The 16310-nt window shown below is 52.4% G+C and overlaps 1 protein-coding gene and 1 pseudogene across 8 annotated transcripts in view; both read left to right on the plus strand.

The window, feature by feature from the left end:
* Positions 1-2833: 2833 nt before the first annotated feature.
* LOC128568578 (translocon-associated protein subunit delta-like) lies at positions 2834-6084 on the plus strand (annotated as a pseudogene).
* A 7046-nt stretch (positions 6085-13130) lies between these two features.
* Positions 13131-16310, plus strand: part of NSD1 (nuclear receptor binding SET domain protein 1) — a 209858-nt gene continuing 206678 nt past the window's right edge. For 2 of the 8 annotated variants that reach the window (XM_053566376.1, XM_053566378.1), the window contains exons 1-2: positions 13131-13267; positions 15213-16156. In XM_053566376.1, coding sequence (XP_053422351.1) covers positions 15230-16156 — 927 coding nt within the window. In that variant the 5' untranslated portion in view covers positions 13131-13267; positions 15213-15229. Of the gene's footprint in view, positions 13268-13831; positions 14090-14586; positions 14641-15212; positions 16157-16310 lie in introns of those variants that run through there. The other 6 variants (XM_053566381.1, XM_053566379.1, XM_053566380.1 and 3 more) reach the window with 6 other exon arrangements.

Raw genomic sequence — 16310 nt, forward strand, 5'->3', positions numbered from 1 at the left:
TCGGTAGAGTGCTGTGGCCTCACACAGCTCACAGCAACCTCCAAATCCTTGGGCTTAGGCGATTCTCTTGACTCAGCCACCCAAGTAGCTGGGACTACAGGCGCCCGCCACAACGCCCGGCTAAGTTACACTGAATTCTAAGTAAAGAGCAGCTATGAGGAGCCTTGAATGCCACATTGAGAACCCACCAAAGGTTCTAGAGTCAGAGAAGGCGCGGCTAATCCCTTAAGACCAGGGTGGGCTTCTCTCACCCCCAAAGATGACAGCTTTGGCCTTGGAAGCCTAAGGGATCCTGGAGAGTGGAGGACGCTACTGGCAGCAGGGAGTCCCTTCTCAGTCTTCAGATACCATTTCTGGGCCTGAGAACCTCCCCCGTGTAATTACTCAGCTAGTCATATGGTGGCGACAGTGCACTATGCCAGCACTGCTACGCCCTCCTCGCCAGAACAAAAGCCAAGTATCAGCCTAAGATACAGGGACACCCTACAACACTTCCATGAGGTAGAATCCATTGTATTCCAACTTACAGATGGAAATGAAATTTCAGAGAAGTCAATTACTACCCCAAGATCACCCAACCAGAATTTGAATTCTGATCTGTGTATATCGGTGTCTGGCTGCAACAGTTGCCTGTTCTAGGCCAGCTGTCCTAGTTCAGCCTTCTGACCCCATTACCAGGGTTGGAGGGATAGTGCTGCTCTTTGCTAAGCTGAAAAATCATTGGTGTGCATGGGAATGGAATGTTAGGACAAAGAAAATTTTCACTTTTGCTTTCTTTCTGTGAAATTCAAGTCATTTTTATAGCTTTTGAACTGGCGGTGAAATGACAGGACAATTCTCATCCCTAGGGCAGAGAGGAACTAGTCTGAGGGATGAAGTCTTAGTGTTCTTTTTTTTTTTTTTTGTAGAGACAGAGTCTCATTTTATGGCTCTCGGTAGAGTGCCGTGGCCTCACACAGCTCACAGCAACCTCCAACTCCTAGGCTTAAGCGATTCTCTTGCCTCAGCCTCCCGAGCAGCTGGGACTACAGGCGCCCGCCACAACGCCCAGCTATTTTTTTGGTTGCAGTTTGGCCGGGGCCGGGTTTGAACCTGCCACCCTCGGTATATGGGGCCGGCGCCCTACCGACTGAGCCACAGGCGCTGCCCAGTCTTAACCCTCCCTCCCCCAAACCAGCCTAGGCTCCTGAGACTGAATTCCCAGGCCTTCCTTGCTGCAAAAGAGGGAGAGAGCTAACTTTAATGGAGCGCTTCCTCCAGGCCAGCACTATGCCAGAAACACTTTCTACATGCATTCAGCACATAGTAATGAAACACCTTTTGTTTTCAATCTCTTGGTGTGAAGCAATAAATAAATATGTATATATATATAAATACCTTAATATTTTAATCTCTTAAAAATATATTTTTATTATAAATAAGCACATAGGGCGGCACCTGTGGCTCAGTCGGTAAGGCGCCAGCCCCATATACCGAGGGTGGCGGGTTCAAACCCGGCCCCGGCCAAACTGCAACCAAAAACTAGCCGGGCGTTGTGGCGGGCGCCTGTAGTCCCAGCTACTCAGGAGGCTGAGGCAAGAGAATCGCCTAAGCCCAGGAGTTGGAGGTTGCTGTGAGCTGTGTGACGCCACGGCACTCTACCGAGGGCCATAAAGTGAGACTCTGTCTCTACAAAAAAAAAAATAAATAAATAAATAAATAAGCACATAGTTTAATACACATTTATTGAATGAATGACCTATGTTGAGCCTGAGGTATCCAGGAGACATCTAGGTAGTGAATTTGCAGCCATGGGACATATATAGGTTAGAGATTGAGATTCAGAATTGCTAGCATTTAGGCAATGTAAGTGACGAGTAGATGAATTCCCTTAGAGAGAATGGGTAAACAATAAGCAAAGTAGACAGGCACAGTGGCTCATCCCTGTAATCCACTCTAGGCGGCCAAAGCGGGTGGATTGCTTGAGCTCATGACTTCCAGACCAGCCTGATGAAAAGTGAGACCTGTCTCTACTAAAAATAGAAAAACTGGGCGGTGCCTGTGGCTCAAAGGAGTAGGGCACCGGCCCCATATGCTGGAGGTGGCAGCTTCAAACCAAGTCCTGGCCAAAAACTGCAATAAATAAATAAACAAATAAATAAATAAATAAATAAAATAAAAATAGAAAAACTGGCTGGGCCGCTGTAGCTCAATGGTTAGGACACCGGTCACATGGACCAGGGCTGGGTTCCCCAGCCTGGACCTGCTAAAACAAACAAACAAACAAACAAAAATACAGGGCGTTGTGGCAAGCACCTGTAATCCCAGCTATTTGGGAAGCTGAGACAAGAAAATCACTTGAGGGCGGCACCTGTGGCTCAGTCGGTAAGGCGCCGGCCCCATATACCGAGGGCGGCGGGTTCAAACCCGGCCCGGGCCAAACTGCAACCAAAAAATAGCAGGGTGTTGTGGCGGGCGCCTGTAGTCCCAGCTACTCGGGAGGCTGAGGCAAGAGAATCGCTTAAGCCCAGGAGTTGGAGGTTGCTGTGAGCTGTGTGAGGCCACGGCACTCTACCCAGGGCCATAAAGTGAGACTCTGTCTCTACAAAAAAAAAAAAATCACTTGAGCCCAAGAGTTTGAGGTAGCTGTGAGCTGATGCCACAGCGCTCTGCCCAGGGGACAGCTTGAGACTCTGTCTCAAAACAAACAAATAAAAAAACGAGCAATAAGCAAAGTAGCCTGGGATGGGATACCAGGACATTTCTATCTGCTGGGAAAAGAGGGGCCATGCCCCTGACATGGAAACATAGAGAAGGGCTTGTGAGATGTAGAAGGGAACCAGGTGAGAGTACCATGCCCTGGAAACCTCTCCACTGCCAAAACGGTAAAGAGGAGTCAGATGCTGCCGGAAGTAAAGTAGCAGTGATTACGAAACATCACCAGATTTGGCCAGGGTGGCTCTCTTGGTGCTCTGAAGCTACACTGCAAGGGGATGAGGAGAGAGATGAGGAAGACAGGTCAGGGCAGTGGAGGAGAGCAGGGCCTCGCTGCCGGGGACTTGAGGATTTTCTCTTAAATCTTGAGAAAGACACCTTTGCAGACAGCCCAGAAGTCGCAAGAAGACATGATAGGGTTGGCTCTCCAAAAGAATGAGACGAGAGAAGCACAAAACCCCAAGGAAGCATTAGGGCGGGACTCCAAGCCCACCAGGAGGACCAGGTCAGTCCTCCTCGTCCTCGCTCCCCACGGAGCACTGAGGCAGGGCAGGTGGTGAATTCAGATAAACAGTCACAAAGGGCCAGTAGGGTCGCGAGCCGGATCTCGGATAATCTGGACATTAGTAAAAACTAGCGGCCCTTTCTCCGTGTGGCCAGCGTACAAAGATCACTTTTTCTAAGACTTCACAATCCCCAGAGAGGATCGCGCGACCCAGGCACCGGACGCTGCTGGTTGGCTTGCGGCAGCCACCTGATCCAGCTGGCCAATCAGGGGCGCTCTCCCAGGAATGCGGCCCCAAGTGGAAACCCGTCGATCCGTGGCGCCCAGCGGCTGTGCCTGCCACGCGCGCCCCGTTGGGTCGTGCTAGTGTGAAACTGAGAGTCTCAGGCTAGGCCTCCCACGATCTGGTTCCCCCGGCCGGGGGGAGAGGGAGGAGCCCTCCTGTCCTGGATGCCGGGGCCCGGTGTCCTTGTGCTAAATCCCCTTCCTTCTCGCAGGCTTGCAGGCTTTGCCAGCTCTGCCCTTGTTCTCCTCTCTCCGCTGGTCCAAAGCAGTGTTTGCTGAGGCTTGGAGGCAAACGGAATCAAGATGAAATTACTTGTTCACCATGTGACCTATGGCCGCTGTTTAACTTCCCTGAACCTCAGATTTCTCATCTGGAAAACGGGACTATTAATACCTAAGTGTCTTTTTTTTTTTTTTTTTTTTGTAGAGACAGGGTCTCACCTTATGGCCCTCGGTAGAGTGCCGTGGCCTCACACAGCTCACAGCAACCTCCAACTCCTGGGCTTAAGCGATTCTCTTGCCTCAGCCTCCCGAGTAGCTGGGACTACAGGCGTCCGCCACAACATCCGGCTATTTTTTTGGTTGCAGTTTGGCCGGGGCCGGGTTTGAACCTGCCACCCTCGGCATATGGGGCCGACGCCCTACCGACTGAGCCACAGGCGCCGCCCAATACGTAAGTGTCTTTATGAAGATTCTAAAGAGCCTTCACCAGGCGAGGTAGCTCATGCCTATAATCCTAGCACTCTGGGAGGACAAGACTGGTGGATTGCGTGAGGTCAGGAATTCAAGACCAGCCTGACCAAAAGGGAGACCCCGTCTCTACACTAAAAATGGAAAAATTAGGTGGGTGTTGTGGCCAGGGCCTGTATTCCCAGCTATTCAGGAGGCAGAGAATCGCTTGAACCCAGGAGTTTAAGGTTGTGAGGTATAGGTTGATGCCACCCCCACTGTATTCCAGAAGGTGTGGGATGGAGTGAGACTGTCCCCCCCAAAAGAAAACAGAACAAATATTAGTCTTTCTTTCTTCCTTTCTTTCCTTTCTTTTTTTTTTTTTTGAGACAGAGCTTCACTATGTCCCTCTTGGTAGAGTGCCGTGGCTTCTCAGCTCACAACAGCTTCAAACTTTGGGCTTAAGCGATTCTCTTGCCTCAGCCTCCCAAGTAGCTGGGACTACAGGCCCTGGCCACAATGCCTGGCTATTTTTAGAGAGGACATCTTGCTCTGGCTCAGGGTGGTCTGAATTTGTGAGCTCAAGTGATCCACCCACCTCAGCGTCCCAGAGGGCTAGGATTAGAGGCGTCAAACACTATGCCCAGCCCTAAAAGGCCATATATTATATAAATTACATTTATACAGTGTCCGGAATAGACAAATCCATAGGAAAAGAGAGTAGATTAGTGATAGCCAGGGTCTAGAAGAAGGGAAGGAATGAAAAAGACTGCTAATGGCCATGAGGTTTCATTTTAGGATGATGAGTATAACTAAAATCTACTTGCCTGGGTGAAGGTCAAGGACAAACTACAACTTGGATGCTACCAAATAAATACAAACAATGTAATCCAATTGTATGTACCCTTATATTAACACCCCTCAACAAAGATAAGTTAAAAAAAATTAAAATAGGGCCGGGCACAGTGGCTCACGCCTGTAATCCCGGCACTTTGGTCACCTGAGCTAGAGCAAGACCCCATCTCTTTTTTTTTTTTTTGTAGAGACAGAGTCTCACTGTACCGCCCTCAGGTAGAATGCCGTGGCGTCACATGGCTCACAGCAACCTCTAACTCTTGGGCTTACGCGATTCTCTTGCCTCAGCCTCCCGAGCAGCTGGGACTACAGGCGCCCGCCACAACGCCCAGCTATTTTTTTGTTGCAGTTTGGCCGGGGCTGGGTTTGAACCTGCCACCCTCAGTATATGGGGCCAGCGCCCTACTCACTGAGCCACAGGCGCTGCCCAAGACCCCATCTCTAAAAATAGCCAGGGGCCTGTAATCCCAGCTACTTGGGAGGCTGAGACAGGAGAATTGTGTGAGCCCAAGAGTTAGAGGTTGCTGTGAGCTATGATGCCACAGCACTCTACCAGGGAAAAGGGGGAATTTTATGGTATAGGAATTATATCTCAATGAAAAGAGTTAAAGAGTTTTTCCTTTGGTAGAGAAGAAGCAATGGCATCTCTCCCCACCCTGGCACTGCTCCTGCTGTCCAGCCGCTCCTATTTCTCAGTAGAGTCCTGTGTGGAGCCCTACATCACCCTTTCTTTACTATACCACTGTCATTCCACTGAAACTGTCTTCATTGTGCAGAACTCACTGACATGCAAGAACAGGGTCAATGGCTCTTTATGCTGATGTTAGTGCAAAATAATTCCCTATGTCCTGGAGCCTGGACCACAAGAATGTCCACGCTGGCACATACAAGGTCAGATTCTTCAATGAGGAGTCCTATAACCTCTTAAGGAAGGCTCAGAGAAACATTTCAATCATCCACCCCTATTCACAGTCGTTGTGGACCATCAGAGTACCTGGAATGGACCCTGGATCTCCACTGAGGCGCTGGCTGCAGTGATTGGCCTAGTGATCTACCATGCAATGAATCACATCTAGGCCTGAAGGCCACATACTCAGCCCTCCCTTGATTCTTTTAATAAACAGTCACTGGGTGGCGCCTGTGGCTCAAAGGGGTAGGGCGTCGGCCCCATAGGCCTCCGGCGGCAGGTTCAAACCCTGCCCCAGCCAAAAACTGCAAAACGTAAAAAAAAAATTAAAAATAAACAGTCACTGGCCAGCAAGAGCATGCATACACACACATACACCAAAAAAAAAAAAAAAAAAGAAAGAAAAGAAAAGAAAGAAAGAAATAGGAAAACAATCAGGTAATTTCAGAGAGTGGTAATAGTTATAGCTACAAGGCAATTCAACACAAAGATGTGATAGAGTGACTAGGGTCAAATAGGGGCTCCTCAAGGTGAAGGAGGGGCTGGAGAGGGCTGTCTGAGCTGATTGACAGAGGGAGTCCTAAGGAGAGTTTGGAGGGGAGTCTTCCAAACAGAGGGAACAGCAAACCTAGGCCAACAGGGAAATGGTTTACATAGGCCTTTTAGAAAAAGCCCTCCTCCACTAACCGTTCTTGGGGTAGTTGCCTTTGTTCTATGCAGCTTTGTTTTGTAATTCTGATTTTTGCTTAAGTTTTTCCCCTGGGGGAATGTGAAGATATTCTAGAATGTTCTGAGCAGGCTAAGAGAACAAGTTCCAGCTAAAGTCAGTGGTGGCTCACACCTGTATTCTAGCACTCTGAGAGGCTGGGAGGCCAAGGCAGGAGGAATTGCCCAGGAGTTCAAGACCAGCCTGAGCAAGGATGAGACCTAGTCTCTACTAAAAATAAATAAATAATAAAAAAATTAGCCAGGCATTGTGCAGAGTACATGTAGTCCCAGTTACATGGGAGGCTGAGGCAAAAGGAATCATTTGAAGTGTCTGAGGTTCCTGTGAGCTAGGCTGACTCCAGGGCCCCTCTAGCCTGGGACAACAAAGTAAGACTCTATCACAAACAAACAAACAAACAACAAGTTTCCAGAATTTTTTTTGTTGTTGTTGTTTAGTAGGCCTGGGCCGGGTTTGAACCCGCCAGCCTCCAGTGTATGTGGCTAACACCGTAACCATGGGTGCCAAGCCTTTTTTTTTTTCCCTTTTTTGAGACAGAGCCTCAAGCTGTTGCACTGGGGTAGAGTTCTGTGGCATCACAACTCACAGCAACCTCCAGCTCTTGGGCTTAGGCAATTCTCTTGGCCTCAGCCTCCCAAGTAGTGGGACTACAGGCGCCCACCACAAAGCCTGGCTATTTTTCTGTTGCAGTTTGGCTGGGGTGGGGTTCAAACCCACCACCCTCAGTATATGGGGCCGGTGCCCTAGGTGCCCACCCAGCTAATTTTTCTATTTTTGGTAGAGATATGGTCTCCTTCTTGCTCAGTCTGATCTTAAACTCCTGAGCTCAGATCAGTCCTCCTGCCTTAGCTGCCCAGTATGCTAGGATTACAGGCATGACTCACCTTGCTGGCCTGAGAGGAGGAGTCTTCTAAAGGGCCCTGAGAAGTATGATTAAGAATCTGCCTGGGCTGGGCGCCCGTAGCATAGTGGTTATGGGCGCCAGTCACATATACTAAGGGTGGTGGGTTTGAACCTGGCCTGGGCCAGCTAAAAAACTGTTACAAAATAAAAATAGCTGGGCATCGTGGAGGGCGCCTGTAGTCCTAGCTACTTGGGAGACTGAGGCAAGAGAATCGCCTAAGCCCAAGAGCTGGAGGTTGCTGTGAGCTGTGACCATACAGCACTGTACCAAGGTCAATAAAATGAAATTTTGTCTTTAAAAAAAAAAAAAAAAAGAGTCTGCCTGGCAGAGTTAGGAGAAAGACTTAGAGATTAGTATGAACGTGTGGATAGAATGTGACCTGTCCTGGCACTGGACAGATGGGGAAGTGATAAAGGCAGAAGGGCAGGAATTATGGCCACTTTGGAAAGAAGCTTGAGAGGAAGAAAACTTGAAGATGAAAGCTTGAGCTCCGGGTGGCGCCTGTGGCTCAACGGGTAGGGCGCCGGTCCCATATGCCGGAGGTGCAGGTTCAAGCCCAGCCCCGGCCAAAAATAAAAAAAAAAAAAAAGAAAGCTTGAGCTCTTGGGGCTGGGGCTAAGGTTAGCAAATAGAACCATGGTATTTGGGGCAAGAAGGAAACTTTTCTAGAGAACTATCTAGTCTCAGATGTGGCCAGGATTTTCTTGATCTTAAGTTGAAGGCTGATTCAGTTCTGGGGAAACCACTGGGTGGGAAGAGGAAGGACACAGCTCCTGAACCCTTCAGAAGGGATGGTCATGGTATAGACAAGCTACATTTGGGATTAATTATCTAAGACCTCCGTGACTTCCCAATCCTGGCAATTAGTAAGAAGGCAGATGCTGCTCTTGTCTGGTGGGAGAAACCTAGAACTGAGAGTTAAGGGGTAGGGATTTGGCCTTGGGCATGTTATGTTTCCTTTCTAGAAGATGGAGATGGCAATAGTGCCCATCTCATACGATTAAATGAAACAGTGTTCTGGGTGGCGCCTGTGGCTCAAAGGAGTAGGGTGCTGGCCCCATATGCCGGAGGTGGCGGGTTCAAACCCAGCCCCGGCCAAAAACTGCAAAAAAAAAAATAAAAAAAGAAAGAAACATCCCCCAGAAGAAGGGCCCTTACTGGTTTGTGTTTCCAAGGGAAGAACCAGCTTCTTGTGGACACTGCTGGAAGAGTGAGTTTTTTACTGTTCATATGAAATCATGTCATTATCCTGTTCTTTAATTTTCCATGAATCCAGCTGGCGCCCGTGGCTCAAGGAGTAGGGCGCTGGCCCCATATACCAGAGGTGGTAGGTTCAAACCTGGCCCCGGCCAAAAAATTGCAAATAAATAAATAAATAATAATCTTCCATGGTTCCCTACTTACTTCCAGATAAAGCCTAAATTCTTTAACTTTACCAACAAAGTACTGCATGGTCAGGCCCTTGTGGTCATCCCCATCCTCACTGAGTCTCTTATTGCACTCATCACCTCTGCTGGCACATGTACTAGCTTCTGGCCACTCTCAACTGTGGTCAGTTCCTCCCAAACCTGGGATTGCTCTGGCTCTTCTACTGGAATCTCTGCTTCTTCCCCTTCCTTTCTGGCTATTCCTGGGTATACTTCAGGATTCCCTGTAGGTGTTACTTCCTCAAGGACTGCCCCTGAGTCTTCTCCAGGGGACCTTCCAGCTCCCCCAAGACTTCTAGCTTCTCTCTCAGCATTCTGCTATCTTCTGTCTTATTTATTTATTTATTTTTTGCAGTTTCTGGCTGGGGTTGGGATTGAACCCGCCACCTTTGGCACATGGGGCGGTTGACCTACCCCTTTGAGCCACAGGCGCTGCCCATCTTCAGTCTTATTATTTGCCTGCTTTCGCCCCAGGCTGTTAGGGAGGAGTCCACAAAATGTCTATTAATGAATGAAAAGGGGGCAGTTCTAAGAAAAAATAGGTCACTGTACATTGGCCAAATGTCCCAACAGGTATCTGTCTCAGCAAGGTGGGAATTATCAATAAACATGATTTACAAATGAAGAAGCTCGGGCTAAGGTAATCTCACTTTGCCCCACTTTCAAATTCCTGAGCACCTATGTGTGAGCCATCACTCTGGGTTTTTCACAGACAGTATTTATAGGGTGTACAAGCTAAGAGTCTAAGAGTAAGAAATGTGAGGCCAGGGCGGCGCCTGTGGCTCAGTCGGTAAGGCGCCAGCCCCATATACCGAGGGTGGCAGGTTCAAACCCGGCCCTGGCTGAACTGCAACCAAAAAATAGCCAGGCGTTGTGGTGGGCGCCTATAGTCCCAGCTACTCGGGAGGCTGAGGCAAGAGAATTGCTGAAGCCCAGGAGTTGGAGGTTGCTGTGAGCTGTGTGATGCCATGGCACTCTACCGAGGGCGATAAAATGAGACTCTGTCTCTACAAAAAAAAAGAAATGTGAGGCCAATCACACCAGGTGAAGAGCTGAGGGTCCAAGACCTTATATAAGGGCTTACTCACTTGGACTTCAATTTTTCATGGGGCTGGTGAAAGTTTAAAGGAACTGTGTGTCAAATGCCTAGCATTGTGTCCAACATACAGCACAAACTCTGCAAGTATTTATTGATTCTTCTCTCAGTCTTAAGGATGGGAGATAGGCTCAGAAAAAGTCTTTTGAGTTGAGACTTCATCTAGGGAAAAGATAGGTCTACATTCCAGGGCCCAACCCTACAGGGACACAGCCCTATCCCATCTTCCCCTACTTCAGGAGTCAGTGTCCTTGTGAGAACATAAGGCCCTGTAGATATCCTCAACTTAGTGATGGCACCCAAAAGCTCAGCCAGGGGCTGCTGGATGTGGAGGCTTCAGAGTGGCTGCTGTGCTTAAAGTAGGGAGGTCCTTTAGGTGTCGTATCAGGGAAGGTTTACTCCAGTGTTCAACTCTTCTCTTCCAGGCCTGTTAGCAACCAGATCATTCCCAACTGCCAATCCCCCTATGGCCCTCATTCCTTTACCAGGGGATCTAGAGGTTGGAGAGAGGAGTTTTGCAAGGGAGTGATGTACAGGGGTCAGTTTTGGGAGGAACCATAGTCCCAACCTATCACACTTCAGTAAATTTCTTTTTTTTTTTTTTTGTAGAGACAGAGTCTCACTTTATGGCCCTCGGTAGAGTGCCGTGGCCTCACACAGCTCACAGCAACCTCCAACTCCTGGGCTTAAGTGATTCTCTTGCCTCAGCCTCCCGAGTAGCTGGGACTACAGGCGCTCGCCACAACGCCCGGCTATTTTTTGGTTGCAGTTTGGCCGGGGCCGGGTTTGAACCCGCCACCCTCGGTATATGGGGCTGGCGCCTTACCGACTGAGCCACAGGCGCCGCCCCAGTAAATTTCTTTAACTGTCTTTTCCTGAGGCCAACATCTTATCCTTTGTTTCCTGAGCATCCCGTACACCTCCTGGAATGCAGGAAATGGTTGCTGAATGAAGCAATGAATTAAATTTCAACATTCATCAAGTGCTCAATCTGTAACTAAATCTAAGTGTATGCTGCTAACAATTTCTTTACCACAGGATCCTCACAGCTGCCCAGTCCCCTGGAAGCCACAGGTGAGGAAACTGAGGCTTGGGGCTGTTAAGTGACTTGTTCAAGGCCACCCAGTGGCAGCTCCCTCAAGATGGTTAGTGGAATAGTAAAGGACTGGGAGGAACCTTGATGAATTGGGACAATTGGCAGAGGAGTAACAGTCAGAAATGATTGGGTCAAGTTCTTAGGTGTGAAGAAGGAACCAGTCAGAGCTTCTCCTGTTGGGGTTAGCAGGGATGACTTCTTAGCAGAACAAAAAGGTAAGACCCTGGGGTGTAGACTCAGCTCTTCTTTGGCTGACCCTAACACATAGAAAACTGCCAACCTGACTTTGTATCTGGGAATCTTAAGAGTACTTCAGTCTCTTCTTCAACAGTAGAAGTGCCTGTGGGATCACAGCCCTCTCATCACTCTGGTTCCAGCAGGTGCTTTCCCTCTAATAAAGCCCACTTGGTGTCTTGGCAGGGCCTGCATCCAGCACTTGTGGGGTCTCCTAACCGTCTGTTTATGTGGGAGTCTCCATCACTGGACTGTGGGCCTTGGAGAGGAAAGAATAGGGGCATCCCCAGCTCCATACTTGCTGGGCGGGTTGCTGGGTGCAGGAAGGATGGAGTTTAGCTAGCCTAGCACTGACGTTGCACAGCAAAAACGTCGAAGTGTCTTTCTCCCAGGTGGTCTCACAGAACTGTGAGTCAACACTCCACTGGGGTAATAACTATGCACATTTGCTAAGCCTCGGGAGGAATTGTAGTCACGTGGCTTTCAAGGGCGGTGCCCTCGGCTTCGAGATGGAGTTAACTCCAAATCTAATCACCGAAGGCTTTCTGGAGGAGGCGGAATTTTTATGGCGGTCGATTGTGACTTTCTCTTGTGAACAGCCAGGATGCGCTTAGCCTTTTAGGGACCAAATAGCTCCGGAGGTGAGCTCCTTGCTGGTGATCAAGTCCAGGGATCTAAGGGGTCTATGCTAGGGGAAAGAGCTGGGGGGCTGGAGTCATGGGATCAGGCCCAGACCGGGTTTCACAACCTGCCCTTCCGCTGTCTTTTGCATACTGGTCGTGCCGCGGCTGCGCTAGGTCGGTGCTGCAGAGTACGGATGCTGGGCGCAGGCCATGAGGTCCCGGCCGCCCAAAAGAGGGGCATCCCTGGCCGGGGGTTAGGGCAGAAGGCTTGGCCAAGCCAGACCGGCTGTCCCCTCTCCAGGGGTAGTTCTGTTGGGTCCCAAACCCGGTCCGCAGGGGCAAGGCGCGCGCTCCCCGGGGAACCGGGCTGAGAAGCCGGCGGCCTGCGCTGGGCGGTGGTGGCACGAGAGGGCCATCTGCCTGGGTGCCGAGAACTGCAGCGTCTGCGGTGCGAGGCGCGGCCCGTCCCGGCCCCGAACCCGGCGCGCACGCACCTACCTACGCCCGCCGGCGCCCGCTGCCCGAGCCCCCTTGTCAGGCCCAGACCCAGACTAGGCGCTGGAGGCGGTGCAGGGATTAGTGGACCCCTCCCCCAGGGCTCCCCTCGCTCCGCCCGAGGCAGCGAGGACCCTTGGGCTCAGGGGTGGTGAGGGAGCTTCGTCCCAGCGGTGCCGGGGCTGGGGACTCGGCCTCACTGGGCGGGGGCCGCACGGCTGCAGGCCAAGGTGCGGGCGAGCTGTTAAGTTGCAGCCCGGCTTGGGTGCGGGAGGTGGGCTCAGCGCTGGGGTCGCCTGGCTTCATCCCCCCGCTGAGGCCACGATCGAGCGGGCAGTGCCCGGGCGGGTAACCCGACCCGGCTCCCCGGAGCCGCTCACCCCGCACTGCCGGGCAGGGGGGAGGAAGAAAAACAGGGGGAGGGGAAGGGGGTGGCGGGCGAGGGGCTGTGGGGAGCGCAGGGCCGACTCCCCGGCCCATCTGCGCTGCAGTAGGGCGGCTGCCTGTGGTGCCCCGGAGGAGCCAGCCCCCTGCCTCGCGGGCGTCGAGCCTGCGGCAGGAGGGAGCCCTGGGGCTGCACAGGCTTGGCTCGGGTAGGCAGACCCGAGCTGCTGCCTCCATTTTGTTTCCTGCTCAGCTTGGTCTGTGGTGGTGGTGGTGTGGGTTTGGGGTGCGGCCGGGCAGGGGGTTCACCTGCAGCCGCGCCTTCTCGGGGCCTGAGGCCTCGAAGACCCCAGCCCAAGCCCCCAGGTGAGCCCTGCGGCAGGAGGGGGGTTGTCTTGGCCTCGGGCCGAGCCAAGCGGGCTGAGGGCAGGTGCCCAGTAGATGGGGAGCCTGGACTGTAACCTAAGATGGAGGCCGGGACTGACGCGGGGCTGGCGAGGAAGTTGGACAGGCCTCAGTTGGGCCAGGTACCGCCTAGCTTGGGGTTCGAGACCGGTAGGGTGCTGGAGCCGTGTGCAACACGGGGCCCGCACAGTGCCCCGAGGTAGGTGAGGGGATCGGTATGCCACCCACGACGCCCGCAGGCCTCAACACTGCTAGGAGGCGCGCGAGGCCCCTGGGGAGCCCGCCTCAGACCCCGCCCGGGCAGCCAGTCCGGCCCGTAGGCCCGGGCCGCGAGTCGGCCGCAGGGGGAGGGGAGTGAGGGGGCGGCTGCGGCAGCTCCGCTGATTGGGCGGCGCGCTCGCGAGTCCGACTTCACCCGCCCTGAACCCCGAAGAGTGAGGCTAGGGAGCGCGCGCGCGCTGTGGGGGAAGGGGTGTGCGCGCACTTGGGGCCCCAGTTGCACGCGGGCCGGTGCGAGGCGCTGGGTTGCACGCGCCGCGGGGGCGCGCGCGGTGGGGGTGTGAGGAGGAGGAGGAGGCGGCGGCGGCGGCGGCGGCGGCGGCGGAGGAGGAGGAGGAATAGGCCGGGGCAGGTCGCGCTCGCTGCCTTCTCCCTTGAAGAAAAACGCGGGGGGAGGGGGGTGCGGCGAGCGGCTCCTCTCTCTCCCCACCGTTCCGCTTGCGCCCCAGTGTAATGAGGGTCACCCCCTCCCCCCAGCTGGCCCGGGAGGGGGCGCGGGGCACGGTAACTAGTGCGCTGGGGTGGGCGGCGGGCAGGCTGTAGGAGGAGGGCGGAGGCGGCCGGGCGGGGAAGATGGTGGTGGCCGTGAGGTGAGGGGCTCGGGGGAGGGCAAGGCGCGGTGCTGGGTTGGTGGCCCGCGGCGCTGCAGCCGTGGGTCCCCTCCCTCTCCTCCATCACTACCAGCCGGGCTCAGGCCTAGCTGGCCGGGCTGCCGCGAACTTCCTCCCGGCGCGGCCCGTGCTCCGCCGGCAGCCCGTGAGCACCTCGGCCTCCGCCTCACCCCAGGTAGCCGGCCGGGGAGCACGGAGCCACCTGCCCTCCCGCAGCAAACTTTGCTTGCTGCTGAATATTGATGAGTGAGATCGGCTCTGCCGGGAGGTGCGGCCGTGGCTGCGGGAAGGAGCGCGGCCTGGGCAGGCGGCGGCGGCGTCGGCAGCAGCCATGTTTGTCAAGCTGAAGCAGCTGCTGCTGCCCTGACTCGGTTTCGTCCGCCACCCCCGTTTATCGCCCTACTGCGTCCCGGCTTCTGGGCCCTGTAGCTGCAGACTGAACAGGTCTGCAGTCAAGAAGGCGAGCTCTGGGGTGCACCCGCCTCGGCCGACTAGCCTGCGGCCTGGCGACGGCCGCTGCAAAGGCTCTGGCACTGGCTGGGCACAGGGTGCAGCGCTATTGTGACCGCTGCGCCGGAGCGAGCCAGGAAGGAGGAGGGGTACCTTTTTGTGTAGCGTCGGGGAGGTCCCCTCAGACCCCGCAGCCCCCTCCCTTCCGGAGTTCCAGCCACTGGACCCCTGGCAGGGGAGAGGAAGGACGATTTCTGGTTGGGATTTGAGAATTTTGACTGCAAAGGGATTTTAATTTTAGTTCAGCCCAAGTGTCCAATCTGCGGTGGAGGAAGAAGGGACAGGCTGTTTCCATGTGGCAGGATCTGCTCAGCTTGGGGAATATGGAGTTTGCGGAGGCTCACCGAGGCCATTTTTGCATTTTCAGTCAGGGGAACTTTTTCCGCCCATGGAAGTGCAGCAAAAAGGCATAGAGGCCACTAGGCCTTGAGAAGTGGCTGCCATTTTGAAGAGGAGAGTCAGATGGCCTGTTGACTCAAATTAACTGCTCTGTTTTTGGATTCTAGGTTGATGCTGGCCCAGGATGGATCAGACCTGTGAACTACCTAGAAGAAATTGTCTGCTGCCCTTTTCCAATCCAGTGAACTTAGATGTCCCTGAAGACAAGGACAGCCCTTTCGGTAATGGTCAATCCAATTTTTCTGAGCCAATTAATGGGTGTGCTATGCAGTTACCGACTGCCAGTGGAACATCCCAAAATGCTTATGGACAAGATTCTCCATCTTGTTACATTCCACTGCGGAGACTACAGGATTTGGCCTCCATGATCAATGTAGAGTATTTAAATGGGTCTGCTGATGGATCAGAATCCTTTCAAGACCCTGAAAAAAGTGAATCAAGAGCTCAGTCGCCAATTGTTTGCACTTCCTTGAGTCCTGGTGGTCCTACAGCACTTGCTATGAAACAGGAACCCTCCTGTAATAACTCCCCTGAACTCCAGGTAAAAGTAACAAAGACTATCAAGAATGGCTTTCTGCACTTTGACAATTTTACTTGTGTGGACGATACAGATGTAGATTCTGAAATGGACCCAGAACAGCCAGTCACAGAGGATGAGAGTATAGAGGAGATCTATGAGGAAAAAACTCAGACCAATGCCACCTGCAATTATGAGCCTAAATCAGAGAATGGTGTAAAAGTGGCCATGGGAAGTGAACAAGACAGCACACCAGAGAGTAGACATGGTGCAGTCAAATCGCCATTCTTGCCATTAGCTCCTCAAACTGAAACACAGAAAAATAAGCAAAGAAATGAAGTGGACGGCAGCAGTGAAAAAGCAGCCCTTCTCCCAACCCCTTTTTCACTAGGAGATACAAACGTTACCATAGAAGAGCAATTAAATTCAATAAATTTATCTTTTCAGGATGATCCAGACTCCAGCACCAGTACATTAGGAAACATGCTAGAATTACCTGGAACTTCATCATCATCTTCACAGGAATTGCCATTTGTAAGCAGTTTTTGGTACAACTTAAATATATACATAAATGTATATATACAGGCCACTTAAAGGGAAACTTATGACAAATTTGTTCTTGGTTGTTTATCGGTTCACAGCTTATGCTAACAGTAGATAAGCTTCTTCTGGGGAAATTTTACTGTGA

This window comes from Nycticebus coucang, chromosome 17 (genome assembly GCF_027406575.1).
Source record: "Nycticebus coucang isolate mNycCou1 chromosome 17, mNycCou1.pri, whole genome shotgun sequence".
Lineage (NCBI taxonomy): Eukaryota > Metazoa > Chordata > Mammalia > Primates > Lorisidae > Nycticebus > Nycticebus coucang.